The sequence below is a fragment of the Protopterus annectens genome, chromosome 13.part0 (genome assembly GCF_019279795.1).
Source record: "Protopterus annectens isolate FY-2018-M chromosome 13.part0, PAN1.0, whole genome shotgun sequence".
Taxonomy (NCBI): domain Eukaryota; kingdom Metazoa; phylum Chordata; order Ceratodontiformes; family Protopteridae; genus Protopterus; species Protopterus annectens.
The window spans coordinates 313,745,686-313,772,776 of record NC_056747.1 but is presented as its reverse complement, the minus strand read 5'-3'; the positions used below and the strand labels follow the sequence as shown (position 1 = coordinate 313,772,776).

The 27,091-nt window shown below is 40.7% G+C and overlaps 1 protein-coding gene across 1 annotated transcript in view; it reads right to left on the bottom strand.

Annotated features, from left to right (window-relative positions):
• Nucleotides 1-27,091, bottom strand: part of LOC122787284 (myeloid-derived growth factor-like) — a 341,278-nt gene that overhangs the window by 86,869 nt on the left and 227,318 nt on the right. Inside the window, exon 5 of the mRNA XM_044053905.1 lies at nt 13,612-13,684. Within this exon, the coding sequence (XP_043909840.1) occupies nt 13,612-13,684 (73 nt within the window). The remainder of the gene's footprint in view (nt 1-13,611; nt 13,685-27,091) is intronic.

Sequence of the window (27,091 nt, the reverse complement as noted above, 5' to 3'; positions counted from 1 at the left end):
CCAATGACTGGCCTAATGAGGGAAGAGTAGAGAGAAATGATGACCTCTTTCTTCCTGGAAGCAAAACCCTTGGTAATGAGGTGTGCCACATAGAAGAACTTTCTGACCACAGTGGCAATGCGGTGGTCAAAGGAGGGGGTGCTGTCACAACCTGTGTCCACAGATCTCTTATAATACCTTCAATGTTCAGTGGGCTCCCATCAATGTGGTAATTAGTGGGAACTGAGTTTTTCCCAAAGGGGATGATAACCCATTTTTTGGCATTAAGCTTAAGGCCACGGTTTCGACACCAGTCATTGGTCTCAGTGAGGCCTTTCTGTAGGGTGTCTACATCACATGGTGAGTTAATAATGGCTCTCAGCTTGCAGTCGTCTGCAAACTTGGTCAGCCAGAGTCCCTCCATGTTGGCCTGGACTTCTGAGAAGTAGATGCCAAACAAGAGAGGACCCAGGACCGATCCCTATGGGACTCCTCTAGTGACTGGTCAGCAGTCTGACTTGGAATCCGCTACTTTCACACTGTGGGTTCTATCTGTGAGCCAGTTTGCAACCACCTAGTGATATAGGGGTTGATGCCTAGTTTGATAAGTTTATCAATAATTCCTGAGTGGGGAATGGTATCAAAGGCCTTAGCCAGATTGAGGTAGGCTGCATGAACTGCCTTGCCCTCATCCACAGCTCTGGTGACCTACTCAAAGAAATCAACCAGGTTGAGCAGGCATGATCTACCTTTCACAAAACCAAACTGAGTGGGATCTAGAGTTTGGCGATTCCCTACATCCTTGTTAAGTAGGTCCATGATGACGCGCTCCATAGCCTTACATATCAGACTCGTCAGGCTAATGGGCGATAATTCCCAGGATCTGTAGTCACTCCCCCTTTATGGAGAGGGATGACTGTAGCAGTGTGCCATTCGGTAGGTACAAAGCCTGAGGTGAGGCTGTGATTGAACAGAACACACAGATGTGGTGCCAGTTCACTTTGTGGTTCATGTAGAACACATCCAAGGATATTGTCGGGTCCCATGGAAGCTGTACTCTTGGCCTTGGACAATGCAGCTTTAACCTGTGCTGTATGATTGGTCTTATAGGGGAGGAAGAGAGGGGTAAAGTTGGCACTGAATCTGTCGGCCAGTATGGTGGCAATATCTGTTGGCTCAGTATAGGAGGTACCATTGTGCAATAACTCAGAGCAAACCTGGGTATTACCGTGAAGATTCTTGATATAGCTATAGAAGGCTTTGTGTTTGTTTTTAGTGTCTGCTGCAATTCTGCCTTCATAGCTGGCTTTAGAGATTTTGATGAGGGATCTCAACTTTTTGTTGAGGCTAATAAGGGAGTTTTTCCAGTCTTCGGAATTCACCTTTTTCTGCAACAGTTTCTTCCTTCTATTGTAGAATTTATTAATGGCAGGGTCCACCAGATTGGCTTCCTTTTTTGGAGGAGAGCATCTTGGTTCTGTTGGGTATGGCTAGTTTCAAGCATTTATGTACGTGTTCGTACAGTGCACTGGTGTATGATTCAGCAGTCATGCATCTATTTTCCATTGACATGGGTGCAGTGAAGTTAGCCACCTCTGTTTTTAGGTGCCCAAAGTCAGTTTGGAGAAGTTTTTCATGGTGGTTACCATTGAGGGGGTTGTGGATGAGATGTGGATTTCCATGGTGATTAGTTTGTGGTCGGTTCTAACCAGGGAGGAACTGACTATCGGTATAGAGCAACAGGTGCACGTTAGTAATAACCAGGTCAAGGATGTTGCTTCCTGTAGTGGGCGTAAGAATGAGTTGGTCCAAGGCATTGGAATTGATGAATTCCAAGTGTTGGGCCAGTGTATTGGTGCATAAGTAGTTTTCCCAGTTGACGGAGGGGTAGTTGAAGTCACCTAGTATGAGAGTGTTGGGTTGGACCCTAATAGTTTACAGGGTACTTAGGAACGTGGAGTGAGTCTTGGGACATGGTTGGGGACCTACAGCAGGCTACGACCTGAATCGCCATCTTACCCAATGTTAGTTGTACCTGAAGTATCTCAGATGTGTTATGCTGGGCTACTAGTCTGGAGGTGTGCATATCCTTTATGAATATGGAGACACCACCGCCTTTGGAGCTTCAGTCCATGTTCTATGGCCAAAGGGTGTAGAATGAGTTATAGCCCGGTAGCGCAGAGGTGATTTCTGCTGCTTTAAACCAGGTCAATGATCTCGCTCTCTCATAAGTCGTCTGGTATACTGAGCCACCAAAATGATGGCAGATGTGCCCTATTCCAAGTACATATCTGACACCAACACAATGACAGGAATGTGCCTTATGACAAGTACATGTCTGACATCAATACTATGGCAGGAATGTGCCATATGACAAGTACACATCTGACACCAACATGATGGCAGGAATGTGCCCTACATGGGTCCCTATTAGATAAACAAAAAAATTTAAATCTGGAATGGCTGAAAAGTCGAAAATGCTGTTCTTTGAAATAAGTATTGTGGGGGCTACACCCCCCCCGCTAATTATATATACCAACTCAGAGATCTCACTGAGGAAAGGGCACATTTTCTGATCTTCACTGTACCGTGATCTCACAATAGTGATTTCAAAGAATGGCATTTTTCGAATTGTCAGCCGTTCTAGATTTTGATTTTTCATTTATCTAATAGGGACCCCCTATAAAATACATAACTGACTAAAAGCTGTGACTACCACTGGGTTCCCCAGAACAAAAACAAAAAAAAAAAAAACAATCACTAAACTTCACCTCTACTTTAGAAAAAAAGTCTCTTTTGCATCATAACAAGCACAGCTCCCCAAAATACCTTGCACTGTGAGGAGACAAGAGCTGAACGCTGTTTAAACTGAATCACAAATTTGAGGTGTTGCCCCAGCTGGCCCTTTGACTGTACCTGCAGAAGGCAGCCATCCATCTAAAAGTAAACATTAATCCTACTCAGATGAAGAGCTGCTAATGCTACTGAGTGCCAATCACTTAAAAAGCAAACTGGGAACAGCTGTTAGACAGCACAATGACATATTATAAATGATGCTTCTTCCCTTAAACATTAGAAACCTACAGTAAAGATTAAATGCCTTCAGGTCCACAATTCACCATCCAGGATTCCTGGGGAAGCAAGAAGATAGGAAACCAGAAGGTCACCATTCTAAACTTTGCACCTTGAAGTGGTTATCAGGTTGGAGAAATTCTAGACTTATGTACAGACTTTTTTTTTGGACAAGAGGGTGAATATGAATAACCTCATTTTCTGGACAAGTAATCACTGCTCTGGAAAGTTGTACAATTTCAGAATATGCTGTTCAAGTCGTTTGGTAAAAATATATACCACATCCTCCCATCAGCACCTCTCCTAGACACAAAAGCACAGAAATGTCTTTCCAACTGTATTTACAGCTCTCCTTCCTACTGCCAAAGTTTGCTTTAAATGAGTAGGGTTGATACAATGAGGCCTCAACTTTAAGGGAACCCTGGGAACAGAACAGTCATTTACTGAAAATGTCTTTGTCTGATACATAGAGGGGCTGAAACCACACCATCACTATATCTTGAAACCATCCTGGCCATCCATCCACCAAAACATGCCCCCTCACAGAGGGTGGTACCCTCAAAGAATGGCCTTACAAGAAGACCTCTGTGTGAAAGACCGCTTACTAAAAAAGGTAACTTTCTATCTTCAACCCTAATCAATCATCAAGGACTCCCTTCTCTGACGTTCTGCCTTTGAACAACTATGTCAAAAGGAGAACAGCCATGCAAAAGCCCTTTTATTGAAAAAGCAAGGTTCCTATCATCATCTCCTAACTGGACAAAAATCCATTGCCACATGAAAGAAATTACAGAGGAGCAGGCCTGATTGGATACACTACTACTTGTTTATAGGTGAATACTAAGGTAATAACCACCATGACCACTAAGACCATTATAATTCTAGCTGTGCAACACAAATATGACCCACAAGTTTCTTTGTTTTAGACATTTATGGGGTGGTGTTTTTTGGTTATGACATGATACACTGTCCGCATCTGTCCATCCAGGACAGGTGCCAGACCAGGGGTGAGTTTCCAATTTCCTATCCATTGGTTCAAGTTATGCTTGAATAGAGTTAGAGAGGAAGTTTGTTTCACATGGGCAGGGAGCCGATTCCAAAGAATAGGATTTCTCTGAGATACTCATCTATTTTTCCAACATATCTTATTTATGTGGCAAGCAAAATTTATGTCTTTGGATCTAGGAGTTCTGATGTTTGTATACACCATGGTGGTTCTTATGAGGACAGAGTACAGTGGTATGACAACTTCCCTGGACCTTGATGCCATGCCCTTAATTATAAGTTGAACAACAGAGAAGAATGTTCTTACTACCTTAAACACATTTTTGTCGAAGGCTAGGTTATTACCTATACAAGTTCATAGATTCCTGACAAGTGAGTCAGGGGTGTTTTAGCGATGATATAGTTTCCCTAGGGTGGTTGACTTCCCAAATGGTACTATAATGCATTTCTTGGCACTGGATTTTAAGCACCAGCTTTGGCACAGTCATTTATCTGTGTTAAACCTTCCTGTAGGGTGTTTGCATTTGGGGAATTCTATGACTGCTCACAGTTTGTAATCAAATGTGAACTTGGTCAGCTAGAGGCCCTTAACATTAGCTTTGACTTCAAAGAAGTAGACGCCAAACAGGAGTGGGCCCATCACAGAGCCCGGAAGGACTACCCTGGCAACCATCCTCTTTGTGGAGTTGGTCTCACCGATACTAACCTCCTGGGGTCCTGTCTATGAGATAGCTGGCTATCCAGTGCATTAAATGGGGAGGAGGGTTAACAATGCTTGTGTAGGGTACTGTATCAAAAGCCTTAGCCAGATCAAGGTAGGCAGTATGCACCATTTTACCTTCACCCAATGCCTTGGTGACTGATCCCAGCACAGAGCCCTGAGGGGCTTCACTGAAGACCGGCCTCTTTGTGGAGGTGGTCTCATCGATCCTAACCTCCTGGAGTCCCATCTGTGAGCCAGCTAGCTATCTAGTGCATTATACAGGAGATGTATGCCTAATTTCATAAGTTTGTTACAATGGCTTAACTCTTGCATTGTTATCAAATGCCTTAGCCAGATCAAGTTAGGCAGTATGCACCATTTTATCTTCATCCATTGTCTTGATAACATTTTCAGAGAAGTCCGCCAGGTTCAGTAGACATGACATTCCTCTGGGGAAGAGAGACTGGAATGGTTCCAGTGACTGGAGATTTCCAATGTCTTTAATGATTATTTCAATGATAATTCTTTCCATGGCTTTGCAAACAAGACTAGTCAGACTAACGGGTCTGCAGTTTCCAGGATTTGTTGATGGGCCGCCCTTATGGAGGAGGATGACTGTTGTAGTCCTCCATTCCCGTGGCACAAAGCCTGTTTTGAGACTATAGCTAAATAGTGATCTAGTGGCCCTGGTAAGTCGTATTTTAGACTATTCAGGAAGCATCCCGGCATATTGTTGGGGCCCACTAAGGCAGTGTTCTTCGCCTAAGTGAGTGCAGACAGGACATGATCTCTATTTATAGTTGGAGGGGTTATGTTTGAGAGCATTTCTTGATGAATGACAGGGGGTTAAAGCTAGAAATTAATCTGTCAGCCAAAAGATTTGCAACATCACTCTGCTCAGTGAATGTAGTAACATTAACCACCAGTTCAGCACACTACTGTATGCTGTCTTTGAGGTTTCTGACATAGCTGAAGAAGGTCTTATGGTTGTCTTTTGCTGTGAGGCTATCACAACCTCAGAAATAACTTTATTGGACTTAATTAACCATCTTAGTTGCCTGTTTAAATTTGATGAGAGTGTTCTCATCTTTATGGAAGTTGCACTTCCTGATTTTAGCCATAAGAAAAGAAAAGAAAAATGTTTTTTTCTTTTCTTGTATACCCTGTTTAGTTTGGGATGCCACCAGGGTGGTTTGATTCAGAGTTCGTATTGGGCTTACTTTGGGTAGGTACACAGCAGCCTCTATGCAGCTACTGACATGGTTGTACCAAGGTTTCTGCAAACAATCCTGCATAGGATACGATGTTCTCTGGATTTGAAGGGACACTGAATTTTGACAAACTATCACTTATAAAAGGTAGTTGCATTTGAACAGCTCCTAACTGTTACTGGGTTTAACAAAATGATATAAGTGATGGTATATCAGAGGAACTGTGAGGACACTATTCTCCGAAAGTCAACTGTATTCCCCTCCCCACTAACCTGCCAAGTTTGTATGCAATAGGGATGCCAGAAAAAATGATAAGTGCTTCAGCTACCCTCCAATGGCTGCCTGGATGATGAACCCCTTTTGGCTGGCTTTTACTCAGTAATGTAAATAAGTGGGTCGAATGACCAGCAAAGAGTAAAATGGGCAAAAAGTTGTTCTTAAAGTAGAAGGCACCCTTACATAAGCATGTAATATGATCACTTAAAAATACCTAACAAATCAGTTTCTGACAAGAAAATGACATGCTCAAACTGCCAAGCACATAGTCAAGTGAAGTCTAAAAATATTAACAGATACCCCAAGAAAAAAAACTTTGAATGGAAGTAGTAAGTTCCTTTTGCATCTTCTGGTACAACCAAATGCAGCTTAAAATAAGAATTCAGTTTCAGTCTCTGATTAAGACAGGAAAAAAAAAACAAGATAATTGGATAACTAGCCCCCCCCCCCCCCGAAAAATAAACAGATACAGAAATACACTTTGCAAAGATAAGCAACACCCACATTTGTACTCTTGCCACTGAAACAAATAAAACTTATTTTTCTTACAATAAAGTATGATTATTAAATACATCCCTACTCATCCACTACTATAGATATGTTGCTATAAAGCAAACAGTTCAGGAAGGGACAGTTCTCTAGTGCTTGACAATCTGTTCTTTGCCTGGCTTGGAAACCTAAATTTTATTCTGTATACACTCCAATGTGTAATCATGGTTTTATAAACAACGAATGACATTTCTTTTAACCAATCAGTAGCTCTGCAATGGGAAGATTATGATCATAAACAGTAGCTTTGCACTGCTACAGATTATGAGCCATGTCTAACACCCATATGCACGAATTTATTAGAAAGACAGAAGAGGAGGCTATATCATCAGTTACTTCACAGCTATTTCCCCCCTCTAACTCTGAATATCTGTTTTGTTAACTGCCTAAATGAATAAGCAACCAAGCAAGGTACAAATTACTTTGGCTTTGATATCGTTCAAGCATACCTTTTGACAGGCACATGTGATACTTCCTTCCTCGATGTCAGCAGGAAGTATAACAGGCACATTCTGACCTATAGATGTCAACATTGCCAGCAGTGGTTACCATCTTTGACAACTATTCTGCACTGCCTATGGTAAAGAAAACCAACCATTCTTAATCTATTACAGTAAAGCAATCTGGTACTGGACAGTAAGAATCAGGTAATTTAGGACCCTCACAAAAAAAGAGATTATATAGAATAACTACAACTGATGAGGAAGATGCAAAGGATAGGGAATACAGGAGGCAACCAAAGGGGCAAATCAAAGAATTAGAAGAGGGAAAATAGTAATAGTTATCATGCAGGTAGAAGTGTAGCAAATTAAGAGTCAATAAGGAAAATAAATATTCAAATATCTAATAAAGAAAATGACTAAAAACTGGGTTGGAGGAAGGGTGAGGGACTGAGCTTGGTCAGGTTTTCTAGGTGTGAAACAGCAGTACTGTTCAAGGACCTGTAGGATGCAAGTGGGTGAAAATACTGCAACAAGAATGGGAGTAGTTCAGCCAAGGAAGATGACAGAGATGTCAGAACCAGTATCACTAAGTTGCAAGCAGACAAACAGATAAGGAGACATGACAAAAGAAAAACTCATAGACGCACACTGTGAAAGAATCAAGAAAACTGAGAACAGAGTGAAATAGGTCTAGAAAAAGAAAACAACAGGAGATGTTGAGGGGTCATGTTGACTAATATGAGAGTCTATAGAAGGGTAAAAATACGGTAAACTGGGGAACCTTTAAGATCAAATTGGGTAAGAAACAGGACAGCTTAAGACAGCTATAAAACATGGGAAGGCAAACATTGTAAGTATGACAAAAACTTTAGGAAATGAGAAAAGGGACCAAAATACGGAATTTCTGGGATATCAACTGTCCCAATAGGGAAGAAAGGAAAATGAAAGATGAAAGGAAGCAGCTTACATTTACGTTAGGCAGAACATAAAACTGCGAGGTACTTCAGGATAGGCATGCCTTAGGACAGGAAAAACATAGTACTGATAGCAGACTAACTTCCCATAAGCAATATGGCACACTCCTGCATCCAAAATCAGACAGAAAGAAGAAACAGTGTATGTACTGGAGTAACAGGTATTATTCAACTAGCAGAGGGAAGATAAATGGGGAGTAAAATGCTGGACATCATCCTTAGTAAAGATAAGGGAGGTTCAAGACCTAGAAATAAAAGAACCCCTCGGGATAACAGTAAACATGCAATGGTCCTGTTCAGAAAGGTGTGGGGGACAACAGTCTACAGAAGGGAAAATAAGGTAAACTGGGGAATCTAAGATGAAATTGGGAGGCAAGGGGACAAGCAGAATGTGGATAAAGATAAACAGACTATATAATAAACTATGCAGGAGCTAAGAAAATAAGCTAATGTGGTTCAATAGGGGATTAAAGAGGCAGGTCACACAAAGTTAAAGGGTATTTCAGGAGGGATACAACATTAATTAAGAAAGACAAAACAAATCTACAGACAGAGGCAGCAGAAAAAAATGGAGATGGAAAAAGGATGACTCAAAATACACAGCAGAAATAATGAATGTCAGAGGTGACAATTTCTGTCCAGGGGAAGCATTTTATTAAGGACAGGGAGTAACAAAGAAACAGATGTGAAAATGTATTATAAAAATAAATTTAAAGTTTTTCCTCTCTATGCATTGCTCTGGAGAATATCTTTTTTGTTTGCATGCTTTAATTAGTTTTATGTCACACTGGACTTAATCCTGTTCTTTTAAAAATCTGAATTAAACAGAAATGCCGAATTAATTCTTCACAATAAAGGAGGAAAGAAGAGGTCCAGCTTGGGTGATGAGGACATATGATAGTTACACACTAAGGGAAGTTGTAGCAAGGAAATGCAAAGACTTGAGGGAAGACAAGGAATAGGTTCTATTTGTTATGTGGGTAGGAGAGTTGGTTTGTTGAGCCTTTTCAGCCACGACCCAGGCTCAAAGAAGAGAAAACATTTAATGCAATTTAATAAACTTTAACAAAAGTATATGCAAACTAGGTCTATAATACAACAAACAAGGCCTTTAGGACAGCTAGAAAGAAACTGGACTACAATTTCATGTAAAATATATAAATGTACAAAATTACAGTAGAAAATCAACAGAGAATCAAGCAATCGTACAATTATGGTCACAGCTTATTGACTAAAATAATTCCTTAAATTAACCGTTTTCACAAAAGCAAGTGCAAAGAGATCCAGAGATGTGGTGTTCTTTGAAGGATTCTTTGAAGGGATCCCCAAATTCCTGGTACGTCACTCTGCTAGACAGATGGTTCCAGATGACTTACTCCTGCCTGGAAAGATATTTCTCCCACACTTGTTTTGAGGCATGGATACACCAAAGACAGGCTGGTGTACCCATTCTTCAAAACAAGTGTGGGTACACCAGACACAAGCAGTCATTTTGACTCCTGAGAGAAAAGAATTGCTCATTAAATGGTAGCTTCACCTTCAAAGGGGGGCAACAACTCTAGATTTAGCAGTTCACCTACAGTAGGTACAAATATCTACTTTGTGTACTGAAGTAACTTGCAATGATATGCATGTACGTCTGCTAGAAGTATAAATATTTGGTTATCAGCTACTTGTAGTCTCGAACACTGAATTTTGTACCAAAAAAGTGTAATGCAAGCAAAGGTAAACAGAATTCAAGCTTGGGCAGTAATGCATTCATTGCAATGGTTGAATGGAATACGATTATATTACTTCCCTCAAGAAACTGTTCATTTGTGCTGTCTTACTGGTACAAGGATATCTAGCTAGTCAGGAAGGTAAAAGAAAGGCTACCAGGGTAATAAAGAAAACAAAGGAAATGTATTCTTAGCAGAGGATGGGCATAAAAGGACAGTAACTGTCTGCATAAGTCACCTATAGGACAGTGCGATCACATTCAGCTCAAGAGAAAAAAAGAGAGAAAGGGAGGAAAGCATACCTACCATATTAAGGGTGCAAAGTTCATCTTGGACACTAGAAAGTACCTTTTTCATGGGTATAGAAACATGAAATAAGCAAATCATGTGGTCAAGAACTGGACTATAAAGATTGTAGAGTGCTGGGATAAGTAGTGGGCTAAAAGAAGGTACACATGAGGGGTACACAAAATGAAAGGCAGTGAAACCAGAGGTATAAAACAAAACGAACTCCACAAAAAATAGCTGGTTACGCTATTTTTTGTGGAGTTCGTTTTGTTTTATACCTCTGGTTTCACTGCCTTTCATTTTGTGTACGTTTATTTGTGGTTTTTCTAACACATGAGGGGTAGTTGGGAAACACTAGTTGTACAAATAGAGCAGATTACATTTGTGCTATCAAAACTGCATTTTTATGTGACAGAACATAATGCAAATATTCTGTCTAAAGCCTTGGTAATGTGTCTACTCTAACTGCCTCTGTTAGTTGACATTGGTGAAGAAGTGACTGCACAACAAAGGAAACTCAAAAATTCAAGTAGAAGATATTCGGCACAATGAGAATACAATGTTTACTTATTAAATTAATTATTTAAAATAATACTAAAACTGCCTGTGATCAAAGTATAGTCACACAACCAATGATTTTAATGTGAGAAGTGGAAGCGAATTTTAAATACGAGTTATACTGGGGCTCATGCGGTGATACAGTTGGTGAGGAGGACAGCATTAGCCTCACGAATTGAGGATGCTTAACCACTGGAAAAACTGGCTGGACAACAAGTGATACCAGACAGTAGAAGCCCAAATAGGATGAATACTGCTAAAACAGTCTTCTCTAAAGAAAGGTTCTGACTGTTTAGCCACTGCCTTTTCTAGGCAAATTATCTGTGGTTTCAAAGTTCACTACTATTTACATACAAATGTATTTTTTTTTTGTCATGCTCTCTGACCTCAGAATCTGGGGATGCCAATTATCCATGATCCTCATATGACCCCTCAAAAAAACAAGAGGTGGACAGTTGCCTAAAATCCATCACACTGCAAAAATGTAAGGACAGAGTGTTTTTTTCTCACCTCTGCCATACCCCATCGAATGATGGGATCATTGACCCACATCGGCAAAAGCGACAATGTCAAATTCTGACATTGTTGAAATATGACTATGTCGACCTCGGAACGGGCTTAAACATGGGTCAAGATGGGGGCGAGATTCGTACTTCGACAATGTCGGGTTTGAGATTGTCACCGTTCGGCCTCTGGACTTCGACTGAAGTGGGTTCAACCGAACCCACTTCGACTTTACAATAGCAAACCGAATAAGCTACTTTACAATAAACCCTTCAGCATAATAAACTTTGCAGCGATGAGCAGTTTTTTTTAACCATCTCTTTATTCTTTCAACAAGGTAATTATATACACTTATTCTCCTTTCTTGATCAAACTGCCTTCCATATAATGTCCCTACTGAAAAGTACTCCTTAAAGTGTGATACACACTATACATGATATATTTTATCTAAGTACCACCATACAGTGTTAAGCTGTGGCTGTCTATTATTCTTTCCACTCTTGTATTTGTGTGTGAATTATACACCTCTGATTGTGGCTGTTAAACCGTTCATTTTGGGGTAGAACACTCAAATGGTCAACAAACTATTTATATTTATTTATTTACTTATTGGCATTTGTTGACTGGGAAAGTTTGAATGGGTCAGGAACCCATTTTCAGCAGAGGCCCGGGGAGAAAAGCTCCACAAGACATGTATGAACAAGTATTTACAGTACAATTTAACATGTTGAGATAAATTATAAATTGTGGGATTACAATATCTGACAGAAAGAGTAATTACAAAAAATGTTTTTAAGTATTGAATAGATTGAAAGGTAAGAAAGGGAGATCAATAAGTGGTAGTTTTTAAGAGGTGAGGGTTAGTATGATAGTTAAGGTTAGAAAGATCATTAGCAAGAAAATAGAAAAGTTTCCTACTGGTTTTGAGTGGTAAAAATGAGGTAAGCTAGAGGGAAACTCGAAAGAGAGTAAGATGGTTTTATCTGTTTGGAAAACAGCACCACCTTCATCATAGCTTCATTTCCCACAAAGTACATCTCTATAACCTTTAATGTCATTCTCTATGCAGTGACTAACCATTTTATCATGCAACCATGCACACATTGCGACTCCCTCCCTCAAAATAATATTGTTCTCTCACAGGAGGAATTCTTTCTAAATTACTCAATTCAAAATAGTACCATTCTGATCTGGTGATTCACTACCCTTTAAAGTATTCTCTCCATGTGCTTATTCATTACATCAAATAATCTGTCTCGCTTTACGTATACTGTACTGTACTATACTATACTACACTATAAAGGCTACAAATCAACTCTGGTCACTTTTTACAGCATGCTGTACTCCACAACTCATAAGCAAAGGGAAGTGGGGCAAGGACATTTCTTTTACATCAAATTCATGGAAGGCAACTTAAAAGTAGGGTCTGATGGGGGCAGACACTCAACAGCTGTTGCTCATCTTAGGCACACTTGTGCATTGTAAGCATTTTACAAAATAAATACACCTTTATTTCTTTTAAACTTAAGTCCTGGAACTTGCTGCTTACCCCATGCCCTTTGGAGGTCGACTGTGTTACTTAAATGAAGCATGCCCTTATGTAAGTTTAGTATGCTTTCAGCTAATGGAGTGTGCCATGACAAAAGCATACTGCTAATGTCATCATGTTGGTCAGGGCACAGTGGCAAGATGCAGGTGTCAGGACTTCACTTTAAAAACTATAAATTAAATTTTAAGGGTATATTTTACTGCACAATATATACTATGGTGTCATCATCATATGCAATATCATATCAACATGCAAACATAAAAAATACTAAAAAGACATTTTCAAAAAATGCACACAACAGTACAGAGAATTATCCAAAGTATTTCTTATGACAAGGCAAAACCTCGCACACCCCAGATAAAAGACAAAACACCCACATAGCCCATAACACTACCACAAACATAAATATGCCAACTAACTCCTACATTTATCTGTTTTATTTGTATTTGTTTCCCAGGGTAGAGTACTGATCTTCATGGACCTTTTTCATTCTCAGCCTGGCAGCACCATCTGCTAAATTTAACACTAATCAAAAGCTTAATTTGAACTCTAGGTCTATCCGCTAAAGCCAGGATTCGTAGATTTACTAGGGCAAACTAAATTCAATTCAAATAGTTCAAATGTAACACATAACCAAATTTAATTTCATTCAAATAGGGCATTCCCAGAAATCAAAGTTGGCTAAAAGGACATAATAAAATTATCGAAGAACAGGTATACTGATCCTGAACAAAGCAGTTACTTGCTATGAGATGCACTATATCTTAAAAAGCAGAACTCACCTGCATGTTCGCCCACCTCAAATTCTTCACTCTTTAAAGGAACCTCACCCGAACCTGCTCCTGTGGCCCGAGACTTTGAAAGAATAAAACTGAATTGTTATAATTTAAAAAACATAATTTTCCAATACTAGGTCAAAAGATTTTCAGATCCACTATTAAGTCAACAGATTTTCAGATGTAACAAATTGTGAACATAATTATCATAGCTATATAGCAACATATTATGGAAAATGCAGCAGTTTCTGAACCTGTAACTATTATACATTTATTTTTGTTTACCTGGAAAATCCAACTGGGCAAATAAGCCCTTTTCAGCTGAGGTTGAGGGGAAGCTCCATGAGAAATAACAGTGGTACAACATTCGGAATACGTTTACCAGCATTACATACAAAGTGATGATGAATAAAGCAGATAATTATGGAATAAACAAGCACATTTGCAGCAACATAATCAGTATTGGGTGGAGTTAACTAGTAGCACATTAGGTCAAGACATAATTATATGTTTTTTGTCAAAATAATAGAACACAGAAAACTAAAGGAAAAGAGAAAGCCATTAATATTTATGTGTACATAGGGGAGGTATAACCTCCCCAGGTCCTGCAAGACATGTTAGGCAACACCAGAGCTATATGTGCTCATGTCTTAATCTGGATGCTAAGTTGTAGTACAGCTGTTATTAACCCTCCATGTTGAATTAGATTTGGGGGAAACCACATTGCATTACATTATTTCCCTGGTACAATACTTCCGAAAGTACAAGCATTCATTTTCAAGAGATTCTCCCAGGATCATTCTACATTCTGGGCAACTTCATTATACTGAAAATAACTCCTGCACGAGACAATCAAAAGCAATTTACAAAAATAAATATCCAAGTGAAACATCTGCAAGTGCGAAAACACAATTCAAGATATCACATTATTAAAAACTAAATCAGTACTCTTCTATAAGACAAGAGAAATTTCTGAAAAGTGTCATCTTACTACACATACTTACCATGTAATGTGTCTTGCCAAACAGTACAGTATCAACAGCCACCCTAACTTACTGCCCACCTTGTCAGGAGTCTGGATATACAATTGTTGTACTCGCACAGCCAGGCTGCATAACAGCTAGGAAATAAAATCCACAAACTCTACAGCCCACCAAGAATGCAGCCAACACTCTCCTCAAATGCGTAAAATTATGCTTCTACTAATCAAAAGCTCTTCAAGGTATTCCATTGGCAATGTATCCCAATCTTATTCTATCGCCATGTAAAACATTTACAGATTCAGCATTTTCACACACTATCTCGTAACTTGTTGGTCCTCCTATAACATGATGCTTTTGTATTCTTACCCAGCCCTCTTTTCAAGTTCTAAGAACATTTTGTAATCTAATTCTTGTCTTTCAGCAAAAGAATGCATTCTACATTAACTTGTTAAAAAGAATTATGTATCTGAATGTTTCTAGTTTTTCCTAGTCCTCTGGTGAGTATATGCCAAATACCCTACCACCCTTCAGAAATGGTTTACCTCCCAACCATACCATCATTCCTGTTACACTGAGCTGGATCTGCTTAAGTATTCAGGTTCTGTTCTTGAAGCTAAGAAATCAGAGGGGTACTTGGTACTACAGCTGCATTCCCGCCAACATTCTGGATTGCAAAACAATGCCCATATACTCATGGGGAGGTTCCTCACACTAGCCTTAACAAACACCAGTGCTATAAAAATGGTTCACCTGCCTTATTACTCCTAATTCAACAGGATTTTATTCTACACAGTGGGCAGTCACATTTACATTCAACTAGACGCTAACCTTTTTGTAATTGTTTGAATGAACCACCAACAAATATCTCAAGCCATCATTAAATCTTACCAAGCTGTCCATGTAGCAACAGTAATTCCACTGCAGTTTCTGCCATTCTGAACACATTTGTAAACTGATGCCACTTCTAAAAATGAGGGCAAATGTGGCTGAAGGACCCTCACCCAACCAATCAAGTGGAACTCAAGAAAGATGCTATCGGTTAAGGATCCCTTAAACATGCCCATAGCCGTATACCTTGAAACTCAAAGGCTTCACAAAAAAAGTCCTTGGAATTGAAAGCCCAAGTACACAAGTATTAGCATACTGGGAAAATGAAAAAGTCCTAAATGATGTCAATCCTTGGAATAAATGCATGCTTTATTATGGGCGTTTCGTGGACGACAATTTTATTCTGTGGAAAGGAAATGAAGAAGAGCTTCATCAGTTTACTGATTACCTTAACTCCAGCACCAGTTTCTTAGAGTTTAAGGTCAACCATTCCAGAGAGGCGATTGATTTTTTTGGAAGCTAAGATTTCCTTACATCCAGATCAGGAAACCTGTATGGAGAAATCATTACTTACATTGACAAGAGTATGCATCCCGGACATATCTTTGATAATATCATAGAAAATCAGGCAACAAGAATCTCCAGGCTCTGTACCAACAAGAATGATTTTGACACTGAGTACACTAAACTGCGCACCAGTTTAAAAGAAAGGGGCTATAGTGAAAGAAATCTCGATATGGGAACCAGCCCTAGAGATATTAAAAATGAAAAAGGACATCCTAACTTTTCCAAACGAGGAGTTAATTCACGCAGTATGGCCACAAGAGTAAGAACCCAGGAAACACGTGTTAATTGTACTCTTACATGTAGTATGGACAATAGACAAATAAGCGATATTGTCAAAAGGTTCTGGCCCATATTAACTGCAGATGAAGGGATGTTGTAAGAGAAACACCTAGATTCGCCTTCCGGAATAGAAAGAATCTCAAAAGATTATTATGCAATAAGGATGGATTCACTAATCAGAAGCCCACTGTCAGAAAGGGCACTTTTAGATGTCGCAGATGCAAAGCTTGTATGTCTATTGACAGCACCAATGTCTTTGTCCATCCTTGCACCAATAGAGCTTACGACTTTGATGTTTTTGCAGATTGCAACACTCAACACCTGGTTTATCTAGCCTGTTACTGCCAATGCACGCCTTTTTATATAGGCAAGACGGATCAACAGCTGACAGATATTACCCCATCTAAGGGATATTAAAAATTTAGATCTAAACTATGGGCTTGCAGTTCATATTTCACATAACTCTACACATCATTTCAAGTTTAAAAGTGATGGAAGTAGTCCCCCAAACTTTAAGAAAAGGAGATGTAAAAAATAGAACCAAGGATCGTGAAATTAGTTGGATAGTTAACATGAAAGCAAATTGCTTCCCTGGACTAAACATTGTTACACTTAAACCTATACAGAAGGCTAGAAGAACAAGGATTGGCTCTAACATGGAGGCTTGACTGCTAGAATACCTATGATTGGTTTTGGCTTGGAGGCCGGACAGTTAATCAGGTTCTGAATGGAGGTCACTCATTTCTACTGGACATAGAGAAGGGTGAGCTGAATTTGCAACAGGCATTGGTTAACTAGGATTTTAAGTAAGATGGGAGCACGAAGTATAATCAAGATCTGAAGAAGGCTAATATAGCCGAAAGTGCTTATCAGAAGTTAACCCTGTGCCCGTTTTACCTTTGTTTTTATTTGGAGAATAAAGTTTTACTTTTAACAGTTTTTATCCAGCTGTGGTGGCTCACTTGAGGAGATTCTTTCACTTTTATATTTTTTTTCTCTTGGTACCTTCAGCAATGCAACTATGTTTTCATTCACAACCCAAAATATAGACCACCCCACAAGACCTACAATCAAACCTATCATTAATCACAAATTTTATCCCATTACTACAAGAGCCAGAAATGTCCCTCACCCTCGAACAAACCTTACATTTGTCACATTTAAACATCCCTAACTGGGAATTCAAAGACTTCTTTTTCGATCTTAATAATTCTTTTAAATTACCAAACCTACCAAACAAGAAGGCAATTTTTTTGGGGAAATAAATGTCCCAAGTCCTACATCAAAACATACAATAGGCCACAAGCTATCAACCAAATTTTTCAAAATGGATGCAGAAGGGGAATATTTAGTCACAAAAAATAAACACTCCCCTGAAAAGGCTTCTTCATCCCTAACTGTCCCATGGCATTCAAATCTATTCAAATTCCTATAACCAACATATTCCCCCATAATTTTTTTCTAGCCTTCCCAATGGTAGTTAAAGAGTAACTCTCGTCTAAGAGATTTCCTTCACATAAAGGAATTCTTCATCAAGTATACCATGATCAGAAGTATGACCAAAAACCTTCTTAAATTCATCAAAAGGGAGAGAATCTAACAAATGTTGAGGGTAAACACTACTGGCATGTAAGTTATTGACAGCTGTAGTTTTTCTAAATGGTCTATATTGCACTTCAAAGTCCTTATCCACATATAACTCAATACCCAAAAACTGGATGACATGCTTATTAGTGACACCAGCAAAATTTAAACCAAAGGGATCACTGAGTGACCTAACAATCTCACCAAACTCCCCTTCATCACATCGACATACAAAACTTAAATCATCTATACAACGCTGATATACAATCATAGATTTCACAAAAAAATCCAACTTATACAAATAAACATTCTCAAAATAGGTCATAAAATGATAGCATAAGCTGGGGCAAAATTTGCACCCATAGTTGTTCCTTGTTTCTGCAAAAAAAAGTTAATTTCCAAAAGTAAAATAATTATGTGACAGAAAATTCAAGCAAACAACAAAAAAGGGTTAATTCTTTCTAATTGTGACTGATTAGTCAATTAAGTAAATTATATAAATATGGTGTGTCAGTGTTTGTAAGTTATTCCTTGAAGGCTTTGTAGCCATGGTACCAGAACACTATTAAACACACTTGCAGTATGCTGGTGTGTTGTGTTTTTTTTCGTGTGTCGAACAACCCTTGACTTGTGACAGTAAATGCAATCTGAGAGAAAGCTTCTGGTAATTGCCCTTAGCAAATTTCAAAATACTGGAGAGCCACTGTTGCCTGGACCAAAAAAGGATCCCCAAACCTATCTTTGGAGAGCCCTTCTGGATATTTACAAGATTCCTGGGTATCAAGGGAAAGGGTGGAAAAGCATGCAGGAACAGTCCCATCCACGGGAATAAGAAGGCATCGGTCTTCCAGGTCTACTCATAAGGGATCCTGGAGCAGAACTTCTTTGCATCCTTTCAAAACAGACAGTTTAAACAGATCTATTTGAGGGGTTCCCTACAGTTTGATCGATTCTTGGAATACCCCTGGGTGTAATTTCCATTCATGAAGATCTGTCCTAGTCCTGCTAAGGTTGTCTGCTACAATATTTTGCCATGACAGACTATGTGGCCTAAAGAGTCAGACTTGAGTTGCGCTGCCACCTTCCAAGCCATCACTGCAAGTCTGCAAAGAGGGCAAGATCTGTTACTCCCATGTCCGTTTATATAAGCATCACTGTGATGCTGTCTCTGATACTCTGAAGAGGTGTTGGGTACTAGAGATAGATGGTTTAAAGTTTTCAGAGCACTGAGCTGACAGTATCTCTGACACTGATGTGCTTTTCTCGGTCATGCTTGTTCCACAGACCTTGCACTTTCCCTCCTTTCTATACAGCCCTCAAAGCAAAATGTTTAAAGCTTCTGTCATAACAGACTGAACAGAAGGACTAAGGGAAAAGGGGAGACATGGGTTTAAAGAGAACTGGTCCCCCCCATACCTCTTTTCTCACAAACCCCAGCACAGGAATCTGTGAAGACCTGGTGAGGTAAGTATCCATCCTAACTTTTTGGACTGTTCTTGATTCTGGGAGGCTTCCCCTTTTCTTTTTAGAACCTCAATTAACTTTTAAAATCATGTTTTTTTAACACCTTGCTGCTTAAAGTGCTTTTTGAAAAAAAAGTGCCAAGTTAGAGAGAAAGATTAAACACAGAAAAGGATGGTTCCAAAATTTGGGTTAAGTCCTTGAATCAATTTCCCAGTTTCATCAAATCTTAAGAACCCCAGTAGCAAAAGGGCCAAACAGAACATCTTTGTTAAGGGGAGAATATAAAATCTAAGTTTTAATCTTATGGTAAGGTTTGAGAATGTAACCAAGTAAATATCTCACAAATAAGCCAGCTGCATCAGCTCTGGAGGAGGTACCAGCAGAATCATAAGGACATTAAGGAGTACATGACAGGCTGATGCAATGACTCCTTCACACCAGAAAAGGGAAGGTTAAGAGTGAACTTTTTCATATAACCAAAAGAGGCCAATAAAAATATTAAAAAACATGGTTTGCAATTCAAAATTTTGAAAGTTAAAGTAGAAGAAACATAAGCCAACTTTCCAAATCTGAAGCAACTTTCCTCAGAATGAGAATCTTCAACTTGAGGAGAAAGCACTGAAGACAAGCAATGCTACTCCATTCCCTGTTTCTGACTGAGTATCAGTGCCAGAATTAGAGCGAACACTTTCTTTTTCTCTTTGAAGTAAGCAAAGAAACAGAATTTTAATCATTAAAAGCAGAAATGAATTCTCTAGCAAATCCCAGCAAGCCTTCCCTGTCCATAGTAATTGAAACAGGAAGAGAGATGCTTTTTTTTTTTTTTTTTTACTTTCTTTTCTTAGGAGATTCCCTGAAAAAAGACCAAATATGGCAAGGGTACTGTTTCAGGTATCAGGCATTCTGGCCCAGAGACTGACAAGAGTGGTCTTCCTCTGTGCAGTGAGGGCAACCTTACAGAGGACGTGAAGCTCTCAGTCCTTAATGGCTTCCCGAGAAGCTACACCAGAGGGATGGAATGCCATCAATGAGCAGCCCGAGGAACCAAGTGTGGCCACAGCAGAGTCACCCAACAACTGAGGCTGTGAGGGAGCCAGCCTGATACCCAAAAACTCCCTAGCAGTTTTCTTCTTAATGACAGGGAAGGAAGAACCAAGCAGACCAGTAGATGCTCCACGGTCCAGCCTAAAAAGAAGCTTGAAAGAGGAGTAGTGGAGCCTATGAAAGTCAGTAAACCTGAAAGAAAAAGATTTTCAATAAAAAATAAATGACTGACCTGAAAGTATCAAAAGTTATGTATTCACTGTAACTATGCATCTATGTTGTCCATTTTCATTCTCTCACTGACAGGTCCCGGATCCAAGTCGGCTGCTTTTCCAAGACTTTAGGATCCAAGTCTCCAACTCCTCCCTCTTCCTATAATGCACCATACCTTCCCCAACTCCCCAGATTGAGTTTACTGCCCTACATCTCAAAAGATTATAGAAACAGGACAGAGAAATAAGAGAGCTTAAGCTCAAACCTAGAACCAACGGGTTCTAAATTTCCTCCAAGTATTTCTCAAAGCCATCAGGATGGGGGATAGTTGGGAGGGACGTGAGGAAGAATGAAAATAGACAACACAGATGTCTAGTTATGGTAAGTACATAACTTAAATTGGATGTTGTCCTTTTCATTCTTCCTCACTGATGGGTCAGAGTCCCCAGCTATGTAACTCTTGGGCAACCATCAATGAAGGATGTGCCACAGCATTATTGAGCCAAAGGCTGCCCTGCTCCGAGAAACAATGTACAATTTATAATGTGAGACAAGGTGGGAGTCTTAGACCAAGTGGCTGCAGCACAAATCTCATCAATTGAGGCTCTAGAAGAAAAGGCAGATGAGGTAGCCATAGCTCTTGTGGGATGGGCTTTGGGAGATCAATGCAACTCGATACCTATTTGTGAATAAAGGAAATACAATCTGTAATCCATTTAGCTAAGGTAATTTTGAAAATTGCCTGACCTGAATGGCTTGTTGAGAAAGATACAAAAAGTTGATCTGATTTCCTATACCTCTTTGTTCTGTGGAAGTAGAAACATAGTTGCCTGTGAACATCTAGGAGATGCAAAATATATTCTCCTTTGGTTGAAAATTTGGGAAGAAAACTGGTAAATGAATTGACTGGTTAACGTTCGATTCCATGGCTACCTTAGACATAAAGGAAGAATTTGTTTTTAATGGTACCCTGTCTTTATGAAAAATGATGTAAGGAGGTTTGGCTGAGTTCTGATACTCGTTCTGATACTCTCTTAACAGAAGTACAGAAGTAAAAGCTACTAGAAAGACTTTTTTCAACAGAGAAATCTCATGTCTCAAGTATCAGCTGGTTCAAAAGGCTTTTGGGTAAGCCCTTGTAGTACCAAAGTAAGATCCCAAGGGGAAGAAGGATCTTTTATTGGAGATCTAAGATGAACAATGTCCTTCATGAAAGCTTTACATAATCTGGAAGAAGAAAAAAGACAGAATATCATTCCTTCTCAGCATAAAAATTGAATATTGCCACCAGTTGAAGTTTGAAGGTAGAGAAACTGGCTCCTTCTTGAAAAAGAGTACTAAGAAAAAGATGAATAGATGAAGTGGGTGCTGAAAAAGGGTCAATATTCTCCTTTGATGCCAAAATAGAAAACCGCTTCCACTTACTGCTGAGGAGAAATAATGTGGTCAATTTTAGGGTGTGGAGACTGGGGGGGGGGGGTGGCTGGATGGCTGATGGATGAGTTATGAGATCCTGTTTGGGATCCAGTATCCAAGGCAAATACTTGAGGTGAGACCAAAGAAAGGGGAACCATACCTGACGAGGCCAGAAAGGGGGCAATGTGGATTACTGAGTTCTTCAACCTGCTGGCTTTTTGCAGAACATTCGGAATCAACAGGAGAGGAGTAAAAGCTTAACGGAGACCTGGGGGCCAATTGTGGACCACAGCATTCTTGGGCGACTCTCCCTTTGGGGGGGGGGGATTAGAGCAAAATACTTGTTGCACTTGCAGTTCAGGGGACAGGCAAAAAAGGTCACAATAAGGTTGGCCCCAACGGCTGAAAGTTTTGTTTGCTACTAATTGGTTAAGGGACCACTCACAAGGAGTCAGAAAGGACTTGCTGAGTCTGTCCTCTACAACGCTGGTTTCCCCAGGCATGTGTGTTGCAGTTAGAAAGCGGTCTAAAGATATCGCCCATTCCCATACTTTCATGACCTCCCTGCATAAAGGCATGAATGGGTTCCTCCTTGTTTGTCGACGTACCAGACTACTAACATGTCTGTGTGAACTGCAACTGTCCCCAGAGTGACAACGTCCTCACAGGCTTGCAATGTTAGGACTACTGCTCTCATCTTTAGCACACTTGATATGCAGTTTGTTCTCTGAGGACGACCACATGCCTTGAACCATCCTTCCTTGGTAATGCCTTCCTCCCCCAAATTGGGAAGAGTCTGTGGTCCTTGTAACTTTCGGGGAGGGGGGGCCCTAGCCAGAGACAGGTCGGTTGATTGCATCTACCACTGTAGATGATTCTTGCAGATCGAAGACAGTTTTATGCGAGCTGATACGGGTCAGTAAAGAAAGGACCACTGAAGAACTCTCAAAGAACCTTGCTAAGGGACTAGAATGATCTCGGCTGCCATTTACCCCTGAGCCTGTAGAACCAGCCTAACTGGTGGAAAAGGAAGATCTAGTAAATCTTGAACCTGTTGCCTTACAAATACTATGCGATGCTTGGCTAGCGAAGTCACTTGTACTGTTGTGTCCAATTGTGTTCCTATGAACTCTAGGATGCTCATCGTGTTTCACTGTTGCAGTCCTTACAAAATGGGTTATCCGGCTCCCAGTAGCCCACAGTCGGCCAGAATACCAAAGACCTTGGTATAGGATGTCAGCTGCCTTCGGTTAGGCCCGCCATCAGGATGTCAGGTACAAAAGAAGGCAGCCAACACCATTTCCTCAGTATTTCTTAACGTGGAGCTCGAAGCAGAAGCATTTTTCATGAGTGCCGGTCGGCCGAGTACCTTCTTTTTGTATTCTGACTGCTTAGTTGAAGACATCCTCAGATAAGTACCCCATTGGGGACCCTCTTTTCTTGCTTTAACGAATGTCAGAGAAAGTTAATAACTGTCTTGCCTGTGGAAAACAGATTCCGCACCGTGATTTTCACTCCTATTGTATTACTTGTTTGGGCCTTGAGCACGACGTCCCTAATTGTGTTCTCTGTGCTTCTTTCAACCCGCGTACCATACGCCGTAGAGCTAGGATCTTGTTCAAACATTCCGGAGTTTGGCCTAAGTTCGTCGGTATGGCGTCTTCTGGTCTCCCAACTTCAGATGTTCCTAAGAAGCGCAAGGATAAGGACTGCGACAGGCTTAGGGTCAAATTAACCGACGACGTCCCTGTTAAGTTGGTTGTCGGCCCAGCGGTAGTCAGTGAGGTGCTTTCTTTGCCCCTGCAGTCCGCGGATGTTGAGTAGCATTGCATCTGTGGAGACCTTTTCTGAGAACTCCATACCACAGGCTTCCACTTAGTCTTCTTACCCTCTGCTAGTCGCCACCTCTGATGTATCCAGAGCCGCTAAGCGGGCGCCGGCTTCTGAGACCGCTTTTCTCCGCATGGAGACCAGATTCAGACAGACTACCTTGATTCAGAATTCTGAGGTGGCTAGGCCTCCTGAGTCCCTCCGGCTTTCTAGCAGGCCATCCAGCCAAAAATCTACTCCAAAGCAGATGCCGGCCTCCCCTCAAATGCCTCAGGCTCAGATGGTTAAAATGGCTAGTGATCTTTTGACCCTTATCAAGGGCTCTCAGCCACCTCCTTGTAAAAGGATTAGGGAATTGTCCCCAGAAGTTTTCTCTGCCTCAGACTCTGAGGTTTCCAGCAATGATGATGAAGAGGGAAACTCTTCACTTCTGGTTTTGAGATTCTGATGCAGAAGACTCCATCCCTTCTGCCTCCCCTCCAGAAGATTTTTCTTTTGGAGATGCTCTGAATACTCTTAGGGAGCATTTCAAATGGGAAAGTCAGGACTACCCTCAGTCTAAGAAATGGATTAGGGAATTCTTGGATTTGCCACAGCATAAGCCTTTGGCTATCCCTCCGGTTTTGGAAGTTGTTGATGATGGTTTCATGGAGAATTCTTTGACTCCTAAATTCTGTTCCTTCTGCTCCCAGAAAGCCTGACAGGTATTACAGAGTTCCTGATTCTCATCAGTTCCTTTTCAAGAATCCTACTGCTGATCCAGAGATGATTTCTCAGGGCCCTAGGGGTGATAAAGCCACGGTTACTAAAAATCCTGTTCCTTCTGACAGGGAATCTAGGGCCCTGGACAGATTGGGTAAAAAGGTTTATATTTCTTCCACCCTGTCGTCATTTTCATATGCTTAAGTAACAGCAGCATACTTTGGAGGCTATTAAGGCTAAAATTGCTGGTGTTCCTTCCCTGATGGAGAATAAGGACTTGCATGATTTATTGAATTCTGCCACTGTTGTCACTAAACATTCTCTACAGTGTGGTTTCGACACTTTGGAGGCTTACTGCATGGCAGCAGCCACTGGTTCTGTCATTAGAAGACATGCCTGGCTCAGTGAACAGTCCCTTTCTGAATCTATCAAATCTAAATTACTGGATGTGCCTTTGCATAAGGACAATTGTTTTGGTAGCGAAGCAGAAGAGGTGTTGAAAAAGTTGGAGGATAAGGCCAAATCTATGCAAACTGTTAAGGACTTTTTGCAAGTTCAGCCTCCTCGTTTTAGTAGCCATTACCCTTCTAAGAATTGGACTTTTCCTGATCCTAGTAAACAGAGTCGCACTAGGCCTAGGGGTTCCAGGTCTTCTAGGGGACAGACTAAGCACTGGCAGGCTTCCTCTTCAAAATCAGGGAGTTTTAAGTAAACTTCCCAAAGCAAGCATTCCCAATTACTTTGGCCTTCCCCTGCCTGCCTCTGTGGGCCAAGGGTTTCCTTTGGGGGGAAGGTTAGCCATTTTTGCAGATGTCTGGTTCACCATCACAGACGACAAATGGGTGCTCAAAATAGTATCCCAAGGCTACAAGCTCTCATTTAACACCTTCCCTGTCCACCAAGGATACCCAGATATCACCCCAAATCAAAGGGTTGAAGCAGAAAAATAAGTTTCTTTTTTACTAAACCTGGGAGCAATAGAGCCAGTTCCTGCACTACAGATAGGCCAGGGTTTCTACTCAAGACTTTTCCTGGTCCCCAAAAAGGGGGCACCCGGCACCCTATTCTGGATTTGTCCATTCTAAACACTTTTCTGGTGATTCCCAAATTCAAAATGCTCACTCTTCAGCAGTTGCTGCCAATTCTGGCCAAAGATTCCCGGTTGGTGACTTTAGATCTCAAAGAAGCTTATCTGCACATCCCAATAAGGGAAAGCTGCAGGCAGTTCCTTCGCTTCAGGGCGGGGAAAGTACTATCATAAATGTAGATGTTCGAGTGTATACCCTGCTGCAGTCACCACACTTGGGTTATCCTGCCGTCAGGCGGTCCCGCAGTCGGCCCGAATTCCAAAGTCTTGGTCCGGCGTCGGTTGCTGTCGCTTCTTCCCTAACGTCAGTGCGCCAGGGGTATATAAGAGGCATCCAATGCCATTTTCTTCAGTTTTTCTTGCCCCAGATGTCAGGTGCCCCCAACAGGTAGGCAAAATATTATATATATATATATATATATATATATATATATATATATATAGCTATATAAAAATAAAACAATGCCCTTAGGCACAAGCAAAATACACCACAGAGGTAGCATAGGATAGAGTGGTAGAGATAAGTTCAGCTAGTTCAGAGGGGATGGAGGGACGGTAACTTGGACTGCAGCAGGGTATACATTCGAACATCTACATTTATGGTAGGTACAAAACTGTACTATGTTCATCATGTTACCCTGCTGCAGTCATCACACTTGGGTAGAATCCCAAAGCTAAGGATGGGAGGTGGAGTCAAACAGGGTTAGAGGAGGCTAGAAGGCCCTGCAAAACTGCAGTGGCGAAGCCAGCTCTAGTCTTAGAGTAAAGTGGTAAGTGATAGTGTTTGGTGAAGGTGTGAACTAAACTCCAAGTTGCAGCTTCCAGAATATCCTTGGCAGGCACCCCCCCCCCCTAAGGAAGGCTGTAGATGTAGCTGCTGCCCTGGTGGAGTGGGGCCTAATGCTAGCAGGAACTGGTTTTCTGTGGTGGGTGTAGCAAAAATATATGCAATATCCTATCCATTTGGAAATGGTCTGTTTTGAGATAGCCTTTCCTTGTGATGCTGTAGCATAGGATAAAAAAAGCAGGTCAGATTTTCTGAAAACCTTAGTTTTATCCAAGTAGTAACGTAGCTGCCTGTGAATGTCCAAGGAATGCAGGAGTCTTTCTCCTTTGTTCTGCGGATTTGGAAAGAAGGTGGGTAAATGGGTGGTTTGATTTAGAGCCACACTGGATACCACCTTAGGCATAAAGGAGGGGTTAGTTCGTAGAGAAACTCTGTCTTGATGAAAAATGAGGAAAGGCTCTACCGCCATAAGAGCCTGAAGCTCTCCGACTCTTCTGGCTGAAGTAATTGCTAGCAGCAGGGCAGTCTTCCATGATACAAACTTTAAGTCAGCTGAAAAAGCTGGCTCAAAAGGAGGTAGCGTAAGTTTTTCTAGAACAAAATTGAGGTCCCAAGTTGGTGTTGGTGCTCTCCTGGGAGGCCTAATGTTTTTGGCCCCTCTGAGAAACTGCCTTAGAAGTGGATGTGAAAATAAGGGAGGAT